Below are 16,751 nucleotides of genomic sequence, written 5' to 3' on the forward strand. Positions count from 1 at the left end.
TGTCTTTTTACACTGAGATTGAGTGAGACTAGAACTGGAGGTCAAGGGTTTGGGTGAAAGGTGAAAAGTTTACAAGGAACATGAGGGGGAACTTCTTCACTCAGGCAGTCGTGAGAGTGTGGAATGAGCTGCCAGCAGAGGTGGTGTATGTGAGCTTGATTTTAACATTTAAAAAAAGTTTGGATAGGTACGTGGATGGGATGGGTATTGAGGGCTATGGTCCAGGACTAAGCAGAAAAAAAACATGTTTTTGCACTGTAGTGCTCTATGACTCTAGAGTTTAAAAAGTGTAGCAATTTAGTTGGCAGCTGCAAACAACCAATTAATTAATTAATATTTGAATATTGTTTATTGTATCAACCTGAATGATGTGTTTTCAGTTTTCTCTGTAATACTGAGAAAACCTTCAACTATATCCGTTAACATCACACAATATAGGTACATTTGATTTATATCTTTCCAGATCTAATCTATCACTTTTGAGATATTCATACTGGAAAGAAAGATGCTATTTTAAGATGTTTTATCATTTGTGGTGAAAGGAGTTGAAGATCGGATTTTTTTTATTTAGAGATACAGCATGGTAACCGGCCATAACTGGCCTGATGAACTATACCCATGTGACCAGTTAACCTACTAACCTGTACCTCTTTGGAATGTGGAGCGAAAATCACACAGACATGGGGAGAACGAACAAACTGCTTACAGACCGCAGCAGGAATTGGACCCAAGTCACCGGTGCTGTAAAGCATAATACTAACTGCTACATGGCCGAGCTTTGCAAGAGGAAGGTCTTAATAAGAAATATTTTGTCTCAACATTTGAGAGAAGTTTGGATAGGTATGTGGATGGTAGGGTATGGAGGGCTGTGGTCTGGGTGCAGGTCGATGGGATTAGGCAGTTTAAATGATTCAGCAGGGACTAGATGGGCTGAAGGGCCTGTTTCTGTGCTGCTTTCTATTACTCTATGATATAGAAGGGACCAATAACCATGTCACACATCATAACCAATGTGTCAGAGATTAAATGATCTACCTTGCACCAACCCAAAAAGCATCAGACCCAAAGCTGGACACAAATCTTCAGGGTGTTATCATGAACCATGAGGCTCCTGAATCAGTGTGGATAACTTCATTCACCTCAACTCTGAACAAATTCCACAACTTATGGACTCACTTTCAAGGACTCTACAACTCATGTTCTCAGTATTATTTATTTATTTTTGCACAGTTGTTCCTCTTTGCACACTTGTCATTGATTCTATTGTATTTCTTTGATCTACTGTGAATGCCTGCAATAAAATAAATCACAAGGTTGTACACACAGTACTTTGACAATAAAATGACTTTGAACTTTAATTTAGATGTTTAGAACTTTAGACATTGAATGCTTAACATTAGAATGCTTGGAATTGAGGCAATGATATATTTCCCTGTGGAGTATTTCTCCACACCATCTAAAATACAGAACTAAACTACTAATGAACATCATATTATCAGAATGCCACACAAGATTTTGGGAAAATATATACATAAGCTCAGATTTTGCTTCTGTATATAATTTGCAGCCATTTCTTACCTGCTGATATATTCTTTGGTGATGCAATGTGGGTTCTCTGATGCATTGGTCATGTACAGCATCTCAAACAGGCAACATTAAACTATCAAAGATGAAAGGAGTCTTTGAGTTGTCCCTACCTCTTTCTCCAGCCCCAATTTCTCTATTTGCTCATTACCCAGATCCTCCTCACCTCCTTCCCTTACTACAAGGTCTGATGTCTTCTCCTACCAGAGTCCAGCTTCTTCAACTTCATATCTCTACACCTATCATCTACCAGTTTATTAAATTATTCCCCCTCTTGCCCCTCACTTACCTGTCTATTAATCCTCCATCATCTGGATCCACCAATCACCTGCCAGCTCGTGCTCTGCCCATTCACACCACCTTTTTTAAACTCGGCATCTCCCCTCTTTCTTTCCAGGCCGGCTGAAGGGTCTCAGCCTGTTCCCTCCACAGGTGCTGCCTGACCTGCTGAGTTCCTACAGCATTTTGTGTGTGTTTCAAGTTCCATCCCTCTTCTTTCTGATAATAACTTCCCAGCATTAACACAGCACTATAGCAGACCTTTGTACACCCACAGATAAAGTGCCACCTCACCACCACTTTCTCAGGGATATTTAGGGATGGGAAGTAAAATGGTGGCCTTGACAACGATGCCCACACCATTAAATAATGTCGTTTACTACAGTGCTGTACAAGACTCTTAGGCACATGGGGTGACTAAGACGTTTACACAGTACTGTATTTGTCAACGTGGAGAGGTGAGTGAGTTTGTGAATCTGGTGGGAGCATAGGATGTTGGGAATGCTGAGGGTGGAGCGCTGCAGGAGGGATGTTGGACAGGTGGAAGAGAAGGAGTGCCGGGCAGGGAGTGGCATGGATAGATTCACCCAGCCCTGAGACACCAGGCAAGGTCATTTGATTCCAAACAATTGGTTTATTGATCATTACAGAATATCTCTCTGGTGCTTCCCACTCCCTCCCCTCTCCCTTCCCCTTTTCCGAATCACAATTCCCCTCTCCTTGCCCCCTTCCCACTCTCAGTCCACAATACAGACCCATATCAAAATCAGGTTTATCATCACTCACACGTCACGAAATTTATTTTTTGTTGTGGCAGCAGTACAATGCAATAGATAAAATTGCTGCAGTACTGTGCAAAAGTCTTAGGCATCCTAGCTATATACAGCGCCTATAAAAAGTATTCACCCCTCCCTCTTGGAAGTTTTCATGTTTTATTGTTTTACAACATTAAATCACAGTGTATTTAATTTGGCTTTTTTGACACTGATCAACAGAAAAAGACTCTTTCATGTTAAAGTAAAAACAGATCTCCACAAAGTGATCTAAATTAATTACAAATATAAAACACAAAATAGTTGATTGCATAAGTATTCACCCCCTTCGAGTCAGTATTTAGTAGATGCACCTTTTGCAGCAATTACAGCTTTAAGTCTGTGTGGATAGGTCTCTATGAGCTTTGCACATATGACACTGCAAATTTTCCCCATTCTTCTTTACAAAACTGCTCATGCTGTCAGATTGCATGGGGATCGTGAGTGAACAGTCCTTTTCAAGTCCAGTCACAAATTCTCAATTGGATTGAGGTCTGAACTCTGATTTGGCCACTCCAGGACATTAACTTTGTTGTTTTTAAGCCATCCCTGTGTAGGTTTGGCTTTATGGTTGGGTGTCTTTGTCTTGCTGGAAAACAAATCTTCTCCAAAGTCGCAGTTCTCTTGTAGACTGCATCAGGTTTTCCTCCAGGATTTCCCTGTATTTTGCTACATTCACTTTACCTTCTACCTTCACAAGCCTTCCAAGGCCTGCTGCAGTGAATCATCCCCACAAAATGATGCAGCCACCACTATGCTTCACATTAGGGATGGTGCGTTTTTGATGATGTGTGGTGTTTGGCATAAGTGTTTAGTCTGATGGACAAAAAACTCAATTTTGTTTTCATCAGACCATAGAATCGTATTCCAGCTGACCTCAGAGTCTCCCACATGCCTTCTGGCAAACTCTAGCTGAGATTTCATGTGAGTATTTTTCAACAGTGGCTTTCTCTTTGCAACTCTCTCATAAAGCTGTGACTGGTGAAGCACCCGGGCAACAGTTGTATGTGCAGTCTCTCCCATCTCAGCCACTGAAGCTTGTAACTCCTCTAGTCATGGGTCTCCGAGTGGCCTCCCTCACTAGTCCCATTCTTGCACGGTCACTCAGTTTTTGAGGATGGCCTGCTCTCGGCCGATTTACAGCGATGCCATATTCTTTCCATTTCTTGATGATTGACTTAACTGTACTCCAAGGGACTTGGAAATTTTCTTGTATCCATCTCCTGACTAGTGCTTTTCAATAACATTCCTGTGGGGTTGCTTGGAGTGTTCTTTTGTCTTCATGGTGTAGTTTTTGCCAGGATGCTGACTCACCAGCAATTGAACTTTCCTAATACAGGTATATTTTTACTACAATGCATTGAAACAGCTTGACTGCTCATGTGATCTCTATTTAACGAATTATGTGACTTCGAAAGACAATTGATTGCACCAGTGATGATTTGCTGTGTCATATTAAAGGGGGTGAATACTTGTGCAATCAATTATTTTGTGTTTTATATTTGTAATTAATTTAGATCATTTGTAAAGATTTGTTTTCACTTTGATACGACAGTCTTTTTCTGTTAATCAGTTAAAAAAAAGTCAAATTAAATCCACTGTAATTCAATGTTGCAAAACAATCAAACATGAAAACTTCCAGGAGCGGGCCAAAAAGTTCTATTTTAATTTCATCAGTCCACAGGACTTGTTTCCAAAATGCATCAGGCTTGTTTAGATGTTCCTTTGAACTTTTTGAATAGAACTTTTTGGCCGCAATGAGCAAAGGTATGTTTGGAGAAAAAAAGGTGCAGAATTTCATGAAAAGAACCCCTCTCCAACTGTTAAGCACGGGGGTGGATCGATCATGCTTTGGGCTTGTGTTGCAGCCAGTGGCATGGGGAACATTTCACTGGTAGAGGGAAGAATGAATTCAATTAGATACCAGCAAATTCTGGAAGCAAACATCACACCGTCTGTAAAAAAGCCAAAGATGAAAAGAGGATGGCTTCTACAACAGGATGAACCTAAACACACCTCAAAATCCACAATGGACTACCTCAAGAGGTGCAAGCTTCTGACCTAAACATCATCGAGAATCTGTGGATAGACCTCAAAAGAGCAGTGCATGCAAGACCGCCCAAGTAGCTCTCAGAACTGGAAGCCTTTTGCAAGGAAGAATGGGTGAAAATCCCCCAAACAAGAATTGGAAGGCTGACTACAAAAAGCGTTTACAAGCTGTGATACTGTACTTGCCAAAGGGGGTGTTACTAAGTACTGCCATGCAGGGTGCCCAAACTTTTGCTTCTGGCCCTTTTCTTTTTTTGTTATTTTGAAGCTGTAAAAGATGGAAATAAAAAAGTTTTCTTACTTAAAATATTAAAGAAAAGTGTCATTTTTAACCTTATGCCTTTTGGAAATCAGTTAATCTTTTACTCGCTTAGCTATTCACAGTAACAGAAATTTTGATCAGGTGCCCAAACTTTTGCTTGCCACTGTATGTGCCTAAGACTTTTGCATAGTACTGTATGTAAAAATATTCAATGTGTTTCTTTTGGTCAGAAACGCTTTTTGTGATGGTGTTGAAGCAGTGATGGTGTTAGGCAAAAGTTGAAAATAACACTAACCAGAGGATCTGATATTTACATTCATCTTCAAAGCTTTATTCTGCGAACTTTAGTGCACAATCAACATCATAAACTATAGCTCTTTCACAAAACTGAGCACATTGTTCTCCATACATCAGGGCATTTTCAGTATCAAGTACAATACAAACTGTGAGCTAACTGGAACTGTTACCACCTGCAATTACAACAGCTGTTCACCCATGTAGCATTCTGCATCGTAACATTAGCCCATCGCGTTTGCTCCATCATGGCTGATTATATTATCCCTCTGAACCACATTCTCCTGTCCTCTCCCTGTAATCTTTGACACCCTAATTAATCAAGAACCTATCAACCTCTGCTTCAAATACACCCAATGACTTGGCCTCCACTGCTGCCTGTGGCACCAAATTCCAGATTCACCACTCTCTGGCTAAAGAAATTCCTCTTCATCTCCGTTCTAAATGAAACCTCTATTCTGAGATTGTGTCCTCTGGTTCTAGACTTCCCCACAACAGGAAATATCCTCTCCACATTCACACAATCCAGACCTTTCAATATTTGATAGGTTTCAATTAGATCCTCCTTCATTCTTCTAAAATCCAGTGAGTACAGACCCAGAGCCATCAAACGCTTCTCACATATTAACCTAGACAAGAGAAAATCTGCAGATGCTGGAAAACCAAGCAACACACACAAACTCAGCAGGTCAGGTGGAGGAACTCAGCAGGTCAGACAGCATCTATGGAAAAGAGTAGTCTACATTTTGGGCTGAGACCCTTCATCAGCACTGGAAAAAAAGATGAGGAGTCAGAGTAAGAAAGTGGGGGGGGGAGGGGAGGGGTGAAGTAAACAGCTGGGAAGTTGTTTGTGAAAGAGATATAGGGCTGGAGAAGGGTGAATCTAACAGGAGAGGACTGAAAGCCATGGAAAAAGAGGAGGAGCACCAGAGGGAGATGATGGGCAGGTAAGGAGATAAGAGGAAAATGGGAATGGGAAATAGTGAAGGGGGGGGGGCATTACTGGAAGTTTGAGAAATTGATGTTCATGCTATCAGGTTGAAGGCTACCCAGTCGGAAAATAGGGTGTTGCTCCTCCAACCTGAGTGTGGCTTGATTATGACAGTAGAGGAGGCCATAGACTGACATGTCGGAATGGGAATAGGAAGTGGAATTAAAATGGGTGGCCACTAGGTGAAAGAGAATGAAGAGAGGGTAGATAGCACGCTTTACAGCATCAGTGATCCCTGATCAATTCCTGCCACTGTCTGTAAGGAGTTTGTAACGCTGTCCCCACGACTACGTAGGTTTCTTCCAGGTACTCCAGGTTCCTCCCACAGTCCAAAGACGTACACATGGGTTATGATTAATCAGCTGTGGGCATGCTTTGTTGGCACCAGAAACACAATGATACTTGCAGGCTGCCCCCAGCACACCCTTGTACAAGTGATAAATAAAATAATCTTTAACATTCAACAAGCAATTCTGTTTATTATTTGGGCCAATCCTCCTCAGGGCCCAATTACATCTGGTCCTTGTTTCTTTTCACACCATCATCCAAAATTTATGATCAGTTTCCTGGATATGAAATTAGCTGTGTTAAGATCAGCTTTAGGGACCTTATATATAGTATAAGGAATAACAACTCTTTCCCACCTTCATGGGGTGGCGGGGTGAGATATGTCGCTCTCCTTCCCTCCGCTATCCTGCAGGTCACCCTTGGGTAGGTGTAGCACCTGCTAAGCCCACCTGATCAGGGTCATGTGAAGCCATGGCAGCAGGTGGTGAGCAGCTGGAGCATATCACAAGTCCTGGTTATGCAACCACTGATGCCAAGCAAACAATCTCTGAAGATTATTGATAATGGCTAGGGTCACTCGACCTGTAAAAACACTGCCTAGGAGAAGGCAATGGCAAACCACCTCTGCAGAAAAATTTGCCAAAAACACTCATGATCCATACCATAGGGCATGGCACTTAACATATGAGCAAAACACTCCTGCCAGTTGATCAGATCAGGTCTTTAGTTGATACAAATACTAACTCTCAAAAGCCAGAGCCCTGTTTACTGGCTCCCATGTATAATAGAACCATGCAGTCATACTCTGGAAATTCAAGTTGATCCAGTTGTCCTCAGAATCTCACCAGCTGATTTTCCTAATCGCCAGCCTTTTTCCGACTTTCCTTGGTCCATATAGTGTCAGGGTTCTGCCTCTTAAGTTTCCTGATCTGGACGATTAATTATTATAAGAAGACTAAATGTCTAAATCTCTCTTTCAGGGAGTGCTCTTTATCAACTATAACTCTGCATTCAATACCATCATCCCCTCAAAACTAATCAATAAGCACCAAGACCTTGGCCCCAATACCTCTGTGTGCAATTGGATCCTAGATTTCCTCACTTGCAGACACCAGTCAGTTTGGATTGGCAACAACATCTCCTCCACGATCTCCGTCAGCACAGGAGCACCACAAGGCTGTGTGCTTAGCCCCCTGTTCGACTCACTTTATACATATGACTGTGTGGCTAAGCACAGCTCCAATGCAATATTCAGATTTGCTGGCAGCAACGCTCTCATAGGCCGAATCAAAGGTGGTAACGAAAGAGCATCTAGGAAAGAGATTCAAAATCTGGCTTTACCTATCGTTCCGAAGCCCGGGTGCGGATGCTACTACACCACCAGCACAGAGTTTGAACTTTGAAGCTTTCTACAAATTGGAACTTACACTGTCATAAAGCTCCCTGGTTTTAACATAAGTACTTCAGATCCCAGATGGAGCTTGTTGGACGTAGTGGTTTAGTTTCACACCTGTTTGATACCTCTACTGAATACTTAAACCAAGTAGCATTCTCAAAAGTTGGTTCCACTTCTATATCTAACAGCAGGCTCAACAAGTTAGAACAGAATGGCTCTTAGTGAATTCAGTGAATGGTTTAACCTTGCATTTGTGCTTTGATACTCTTCTTTATTTCACTCTTTGTCCACGGAAGACAGATTTCTATACAGATGATTCTTAAAATCTAACGTAGAATGATTTGATACATTTGGGCACCTACTTCTATCTTCAAGGTATGGCCTTAAAATAAATATTTAATGAAATAAGCAACCAACATCAGCTCACTGCAATAACAGGTACGCAGAAGAGTAGATAGAAAGGAGGAACGAGACCAAGTGGTTGAGCACAATACTTCAACCAGACGGGAAGCATATTTCACTCTGCATTAGTTACAAGTTACAAATGACAACTGTAGGTAAACGAAAAACTGTAACACAAGTAATAGAGATATTTAACCTTCACCCAAACTATGACTAAGTGAGATGAAAATATAACATCTCAAACATTTTTAGAAACTATAAATATCGAATTCACAGAAACATAAAATACTGCACTTGCTGGAAATGTAAATTGAAAATAAATACTGGAGATACTCAGCAGGTCAAAGTTTGAACGAACGGCCACTGAGCTATTTGTTAGTTGTGTTTCTTTCTCCACCGACGCTGCTCATACTGCCGAGCATTCCCAGCAGCGTCATTTAACATCACAGACTCACGTCTAGTCAAAATTACGAAGGAGTAACGTCTTGTACAGCAGCTACTCCTGATAGTCCAACTTGCACATAGCAGTTAAATTAACAAAGCACTTTTGTCAATTAGGTCTTAAATAAAACAAATTTGATTTTGATGACTCCTGCTCCATTCCAGGACGTATTGTGACAAACACAAGGATAGGTTCTCAAACAGCATATTGGACAAGGAAGTACTGCAGCTTGACTGTTTATCTGAGAAATTCCTCAGAGCTGTTCCTCTGATGAAAAGGCAGAGGATGAACCATCTAACACTTCTACAGAGCTTCTTCCACACTAATAGAGAAGGTCCTCCACACTTAAAGAATCCATAAAAGGTGAAATGAAATGATTCAGAAGAACTTCATGAACTTGGTGCCCAAAAAGTGCTGAATAGTAGGTGCTCATTGTGCTATTCAGTGCCAGTATTTCTGATTCAGTAATGTTCAAATAAATATATCTTAATTAGTGCATTTGTGGAGACTGGCCTTGGTAGAACAACCATCAGTCATTAATTGTTGAGAAGGAATAGTTTAGAAGCCTATCATATAAACCTGCCTCAGAGGTACTGCATCTAATGAATTTAAAACTATTTAAAACTCACATTTATGTGAAGTACTTGTTACATATCAAACATGACAATCATCTTGATTTCCTTGCACACATTTGTGGCACTGAAGAGGGCCAGTACAGTGTAAAATACTCATTGAAATAATCTCCACAAAGCTAGACAAGGCGCAAGACAATTTCTAACATGCATTAACATTTTCAATAAATAGCTGATTAGTGCTGCCATTGTACTACGAATCTGAAGCTGAAATTTACAGGATTTAAGCTAAGCCTGTATCTCGCATCCATTCTGGTTATCTGATCTCTTTTAGCAATGTCCCAGTAATGTTCTTGAGATATGCTTCCCTTAATATTCAGTTGATGGGTGGAGATGGTTCTTGGCTATACAAGAAAGAAAAAGTACAAGTTAATCCAAAGGTAAACCTTGTTTCAACTGTGAAGAAACAAACAGCTCTTTACAACTCTAGAAGGAGTTTCAAGTTCAAGTTTAATTGCCATTCAAACAAATGAAACAGTGTTCTAGGACTAAAGTGCAAAACACAGTACCAACAGCACACAGCACATTATAGTTACAATAGCAGGAGTACATACAGTCACACTAAATATATAGTCCAAGTCCCTGAGTGGCATTGATGGTGCACGGGATGTTGTCCTGGTCCAGCTTGTCTTCCACTGGTCACAGTCTTTAAAGTTAAATAGACTTTAATGTGGAGAATTTGGCCTGTAAATTCAGATGATTGGACCCTTTGATTCTATGCTATGCAAGAACAAAATTGCTTATTCAGATTGGAATGTGACTGTGTCCCTGCTATGCCAGCACAACTGGAATTCCCTCCAACAGGTTTGTGGCTGAAACAAGTACTAATATGCCACTGCTGATCTGAGAAAATTAAACAAAAACAGAATGGACATTTGGAGTTTATTACACAATGGAACAAATCTTAGATTGGAAGGCAGGCATCTTTTAAGTGGCTTATGACTTAAAGTTAAATCTTAGTCACTTAGAGTTAAGGAGAATCATTCTGGAGGTCATTGTTGATTCACAAGTGCTGAAATGAGCTGGACTGCTAACTACAGAAGGGAGTTGGTATATTGATTATAATGTTTGTTTCTCGGGATTGGATGCTTTATCATAATGGAGGACTGAGGACTGTGTGCCACATGACAGTCAGTGGGTGCTGGCCATCAACATCACAGCACATCAAATTTCATTCAGAGATACAGCATGGCAACAGCCCCTCTGGCCCAATAAGCATGGGTCACCCAATTAACAACACACATCAAAGTTGCTGGTGAACGCAGCAGGCCAGGCAGCATCTCTAGGAAGAGGTACAGTCGACGTTTCGGGCCGAGACCCTTCGTCAGGACACCCAATTACACCCATGCAACAACTTAGTGGCTAGTACAATGCTTTACGGTGCCAGTGATCAGGTTCAATTCCTGCCGCTGTGTCTAAGGAGTTTGGGCACTCCCCCTGTGACCGAGTGGATTGCCTTCGGGTGCTCCAGTTTCCTCCTATATTCTAAAAGACATACAGGTTAGGGTTAGTGAGTAGTGAGTTGTGGATATGCGATGCTGGTGGCCGGAGGCGTGGTGACACTTCCGGGCTGCCCTCAGCACATCCTCAGACTGTGTTGGTCATTGACACCAACAATGCATTTGACTGCATGTTTTGATGTACATGTGACAAATAAAGCTAATCTAATCCATCTAATCTGAAGGAGGAAATGTACAAACTCCTTACGGACAGTGATGGTATTGAATCTGGCTCCCTGGTGCTGTAATAGCATAACATTAATTGCTATGCCACCACGCTGGACAAGAGGAACTTCACAGAAGAGAAAACGCCAATGAAAAATTCTGCAAATCAACTGCTTACCTCATCCCAGCACTTTCTCTGAGGTTCCTGAAGCCAAGGTTAACAGAGACTTTTGGAACTCCTCGTTAGAAGCTTCAGGGATTAGGAACTCTAGCAGCAGATCCCATATGCAGTACACCAGATGTCTGCAGAGAAATTTCGAACACAGCAGAGTTACAGCAGAAATAAAACAATACAATCAGAAAGGAAGACAGATTTTCAAGAACCGTTTCGGGGTATAAGTATCGTAAACACAGAGTTACAGGCAACAAGTGCTTGAATGCAAAAGCAAGCTAGTGTTGATAGAACATACAGCATAGTACAGGCACCTCAGCCCACGATGTTGTACCGACCCTTTAACCTACTCCATGATCAATCTAGCTCTTCCCTCCTACATAGTCCTCCATTTCTCTTTCATCCATGTGCCTATCCAAGAGTTTTTTAAATGCCCCTAATATATTTGCCTTAACAACTACCCTGGCAGGGCATTCCATACACTCACAACTCTCTATGTAAAGGACTTATCTGTAACATCCCCCTATACCTTCCTCCAATCACCTTAAATAATGCTCCCTTGCCATTTCCACCCTGGGAAAAAATCTCTGGCTAGCCACTTGATCTATGCTTCTTATCATCTCGTACACCTCTATCAAGTCACCTCTCATCTTCCTTCGCTCCAAAGAAAACAAAACAAAGCTCACACAACCTATCCTCATAAGATGTGCTCTCTAACTGGCAAATATCCTTTGCATTCTCTCTAAAGTTTCTACATCCTTCCTATAATGAGGCAACCAGAACAAATGTGAAATGGCTGGAAAATCTCAAAAAAAATTATAAATTGACATCTATAAGCAAATATTTAATACATATGAAGCTCAGAGCCAAGGGGAACTGCAGAATTAAATTTGCCCAAATTGTCCATTTCCACTGGAATGAGATATGTCCTCCAATTAGCCTCCCTTTGAGCTTCCAGACACACAGATGTCCACTGCAATATCTCAGCAAATTATTTCACTGTTTGGACTTCAGCAGCTCACTGTTGCCTTCTCCGGGCAATGGGGGATAGGCCAAAAACGCCAGCCTTGCCAACAGTACTTGGTCCATAAATCAATGACCTGTATCTATTACCTAAAAAAACAGATGTCAACATTATTAAATTGCACAAATAAAAATCACCATTCAGAATTGAGAAAATGAGGTGGGGAAGGTTCTATTCATGTGGGATACCCAGAATTAATGGCACAGGCTCAGGAGAATAAGCCATTGGTGATGAAAGTTATTAATGACTGGATACATTACAATCTGGAAGTCCAACACGGGTAAAGCCCTCCCCACCGTTCAGCACATCTACAAGGAGCACTGCTGCAGAAAAGCAGCATCCATCATCAAGGACCCCACCATCTAGGCCATGCTGTCTACTGACTGTTGCCATTAGGAAGGAGGTACAGGAGCCTCACGACTCATACCACCAGGTTCAGGAACAGGCTCTTGAACAGGTGGATGATAAAAATCTATCACATCATAGAATGCAGAGATTCAGCATGGATGGATTACCATATTTTGGAACTGAAATTGGATTATTATTGTTGTGTTCCTTGTGCCGCACTGGGTCCAGAGTAACAAATATTTCATTCTCCTTTACACTTGTGTGCTGTAAATGACATTAAACAATCTTGAATCTTGAAGCATGTACCAAGATACAGTGAAAAGCTTGTCTCATATGCTGTTCATACAGAACAGATCAATACACAGTGCACTGAGGTAAAACTATAACAGAATGCAGAAAAAAGTGCAACAGAGAAAGTGCAGAGCAAGTAGATTGAGAGGTCGATAATAATAGACACAAGGATTGTGAGGTCAAGAGTCCATCTGACTGTACAAGAGATCCAATGAGATACCAGCTGTCAACGAACCTGGTAGTCCATGCTTTCAGGCTTTGTATCATCTGCCTGATGGGAGAGGGGAGAAGATACAAAAGAAAAGAAAGCTTTTGGCACATTGGCCTTCATAAATCAAAGTATTGGGAACAGGAGACAGGATGTTATGTTAAAATTGTATAAGACTTTGGGGAGGGCTAATTTGGAGTATTATGTGCAGTTTTAGTCACCTACCAACAGGAAAGATGTAAATAAGGTTGAAAGAATACAGAGAAAATTTACAAGGATGTTGCCAGGTCTGGAGGACCTGAATTATAAGGAAAGATTGAATAGGTTAGGACTTTATTCTTGGAACATAGATTGAGGGGAGATTTGATCGAGGTATACAAAATTATGAGGGGTATAGATAGAGCAAATGCAAGCAGGCTTTTTCCACTGAGGTTGGATGGGACTTCAACTAGAGGTCATGGGTTAAGGGTGAAAGGTGAAAAATTTAAGGGGAAACTTCTTCTCTCAGAGGTTCGTGAGAGTGTGGAATGAGCTGCCAGCACAAGTGGTCCATGGAGCTTAATTTCAAAACTTAAGAGAAATTTGGATAAGTACATGGATGGTAGGGCCGTGATCCCGGTGCAGGTCGGTGGGAGTAAGCAGTTTAAGTTGCTAGATGGGCCGAGGGGCCTACTTCTGTGCTGTACTTTTCTATGACTCGACGAGAGAACGTCCATGGTGGGAAGAGTCTTTGATTACGTTGACTGCTTTACTGAGGCAGTAAAGAAGTATAGACGGAGTCCATAGAGGGACAGCTGGCTTCCTTGACATGCTGAGCTGTGTCTACAAGTCTCTGCAGTTTCTTGCGATCATGGGCAGATCAGTTACCCATACCATGACGCATCTAGATAGGATACTATGGTGTATCGATAAATTTGATAAAGGTCAACTGGGACATGCTAGAGTTCTTTAGCTTCCTGATGAAGTAGAGACAGTAGTGAGCTCTCTAAGCCACGGCATCTACGTGGTTGGACCAGGAGGGGCTATTGGTGATGTTCACTCCTAGGAATATAGTACACAGAAAAGGGTAGCTTAGACAGTCAAACAAGATGACGTTAGCGATTTTAATCAGGGCCCCTTTCCAACATTGCAGCAACAACAAATATCGGACTGAGGGATTCATACAAACAGAGAAATTTGGAGAAGAAAAATCAGCTTGCAAGGGCTAAGACTTGTGTGAACTGGTTTTTTGACAAAAGGGTTGATGACAGGAAATTTGAAACAGAGCAGGAGATAAAGATTAGCTTTATTTGACACATGGACATTGGAGCACCTGGAGGAAACCCATGCGGTGAAGGGGAGAACCATGAACAAAATCAGCCACCGTGGTGAGGAGGAAGGAAGTCAGGAGGGCAGTGATTTACTTAGAAGTCAAAGGACCAGAGTGGTGAAGATGGGTTGAGTGAGGGCCTAAGAGAAGACAGGAGAGAACCGAGGGAAATACACAAGTGGGAACTCTTGGCAGACAATAGCAGGGTCTAACTGCACCAGATATAGTTAAACTGGAACTCATATTTCTCATTTTGTCATGACAAGGACAGCTGCCTTAAAACATCTATGCTAGCTCTCAGAAAACTCCCAGCAGTCTATTCACTCACTTACTTCCCGAAAACCTACAGTACTGTGCAAAAGTCTTAGGCACATATATATAGCTAGAGTACCTCAGACTTTTGTACAGTACTGTATGTTGGTTAAAACAGGAAGGTGGTTGGGAAACAGAAATAAGAATATTTAGCTTTGTATTAGCTCAGCAGTATTAAGTACTGGTAACTGGAAAGACATTTTATATGATACTGTGCAAGTCTTAGGCAACCTAGCTATATACTGTATATGTTAAAATTGGAGTTTAATGAGTTTAATGCTGAAAAATGTGAGGTGCTACATTTTGGTAGGACTAATCAAAATAGGACATACATGGTAAATGGTAGGGCATTGAAGAATGCTGTAGAACAGAGGGATCTAGGAATAATAGTGCATAGTTCCCTGAAGGTGGAATCTCATGTGGGTAGGGTGGTGAAGAAAGCTTTTGGTATGCTGGCCTTTATAAATCAGAGCATTGAGTATAGGCGTTGGGATGTAATGTTGAAATTGTATAACACATTGGTAAGGCCGAATTTGGAGTATTGTGTACAGTTCCGGTCGCCGAATTATAGGAAAGGTGTCAATAAAATTGAGAGAGTACAGAGGAGATTTACTAAAATGTTGCCTGGGTTTCATCTCCTAAGTTACAGAGAAAGGTTGAACAAGTTGGGTCTTTATTCTTTGGAGCGTAGAAGGTTGAGGGGGAACTTGATAGAGGTGTTTAAAATTATGAGGAGGATTGACGTGGAAAGGCTTTTTCCATTGAGATTGGGGGAGATTCAAACAAGAGGACATGAGTTGAGAGCTAAAGGGCAAAAGTTTAGGGGTAACATGAGGGAGAACTTCTTTACTCAGAGAGTGGTAGCTCTGTGGAACGAGCTTCCAGCAGAAGTGGTTGAGGCAGGTTCGATGTTGTCGTTTAAAGTTAAATTGGATAGATATATGGACAGGAAAGGAATGGAGGGTTATGGGCTGAGTGCAGGTCGGTGGGACTAGGTGAGAGTAAGAGTTCGGCATGGACTAGAAGGGCCCAGATGGCCTGTTTCCCTGCTGTAATTGTTATATGGTTATATGTGTCTAAGACTTTGGCAGAGCACTGTTTCTTCATTCACATGCCCAACAACTCCCTGCACCCCAACAATTCTCCGAGCACTATAAAGCTGATAATTATCTGCTGCCACCTCTGAGGGGAAAAAAGATTAGCTTTGTTTGTCACACGTACATCGAAACAGTGAAATGCACCGTTTGTGTTAATGACCAATGTAGTCTGAGAATGGGCTGGGGAGGCAGTCTGCAAGTGTTGCCATATTTCTGGTACCAAAATAACACGCTCACAATTTAGTAAACCTTAGCCTAACCCGTACATCGAGCGGACAGCTCAAAGTCTATTTCCCAGAGTAGAAATAGCAAATACAAAGAGGTATTATTTTAAGGTGATTGGAGGAAAATAGAGGGGGAATATCAGAGGTAGTTTTTTTTGAACACAGATAGTGAAGTGCATAGATGATGTTCGAAGCAGATACATTAAGGAGATTTAAGAGACACCTACTGTTGATAGGCACACAGATGACAGAATCTTGGAGGGCTATATCAGATGAAAAGGTTTAAATTCGATTCAATTCAATTCAAGTTTAATTGTCATTCATCCATTCATGAATACTCATGCATACAGCCAAATGAAACAGTGTTACTCTGGGGCCAAGGTGCAAAACACAGTACCAACAGTCACACAGCACAAAGCACGTACAAGATAGCAGCACATAAATGTATCAGTAAGATACGGCCACGCAATAAAAGAGTCCAAACTCGAGCCATAATGCCACAGGAATCCGCAGTGGACCACAAAAGAGTTTGTCTTCTGCCAAGCGAACACTGGTGGGGGGCAGCACCGACTCCAGCCTGAACGCCGTGCCACACTGTCCTCGGTGGAGCACACCAGCTCCAACACCTCTAGAGTAGGCTAAAATATTTTATGTCCTTTGTCCACCTTGGG

The 16,751-nt window shown here is 41.6% G+C and overlaps 1 protein-coding gene across 2 annotated transcripts in view; it reads right to left on the minus strand.

Moving 5' to 3' along the window:
* Nucleotides 1-4,249: 4,249 nt before the first annotated feature.
* The window catches only part of snx19b (sorting nexin 19b), a 190,568-nt gene continuing 178,066 nt past the window's right edge, over nucleotides 4,250-16,751 (minus strand). The window contains exons 11-12 of one of the 2 annotated variants that reach the window (XM_072238546.1): nucleotides 11,274-11,398; nucleotides 4,250-9,775 (exon numbers count right to left, since the gene is read on the minus strand). In XM_072238546.1, the coding sequence (XP_072094647.1) occupies nucleotides 11,275-11,398 (124 nt within the window). In that variant the 3' untranslated portion in view covers nucleotides 4,250-9,775; nucleotide 11,274. Of the gene's footprint in view, nucleotides 9,776-11,268; nucleotides 11,399-16,751 lie in introns of those variants that run through there. The other variant, XM_072238547.1, reaches the window with a different exon arrangement.

Source organism: Mobula birostris, chromosome 20 (assembly GCF_030028105.1).
Source record: "Mobula birostris isolate sMobBir1 chromosome 20, sMobBir1.hap1, whole genome shotgun sequence".
NCBI classification, from domain to species: domain Eukaryota; kingdom Metazoa; phylum Chordata; class Chondrichthyes; order Myliobatiformes; family Myliobatidae; genus Mobula; species Mobula birostris.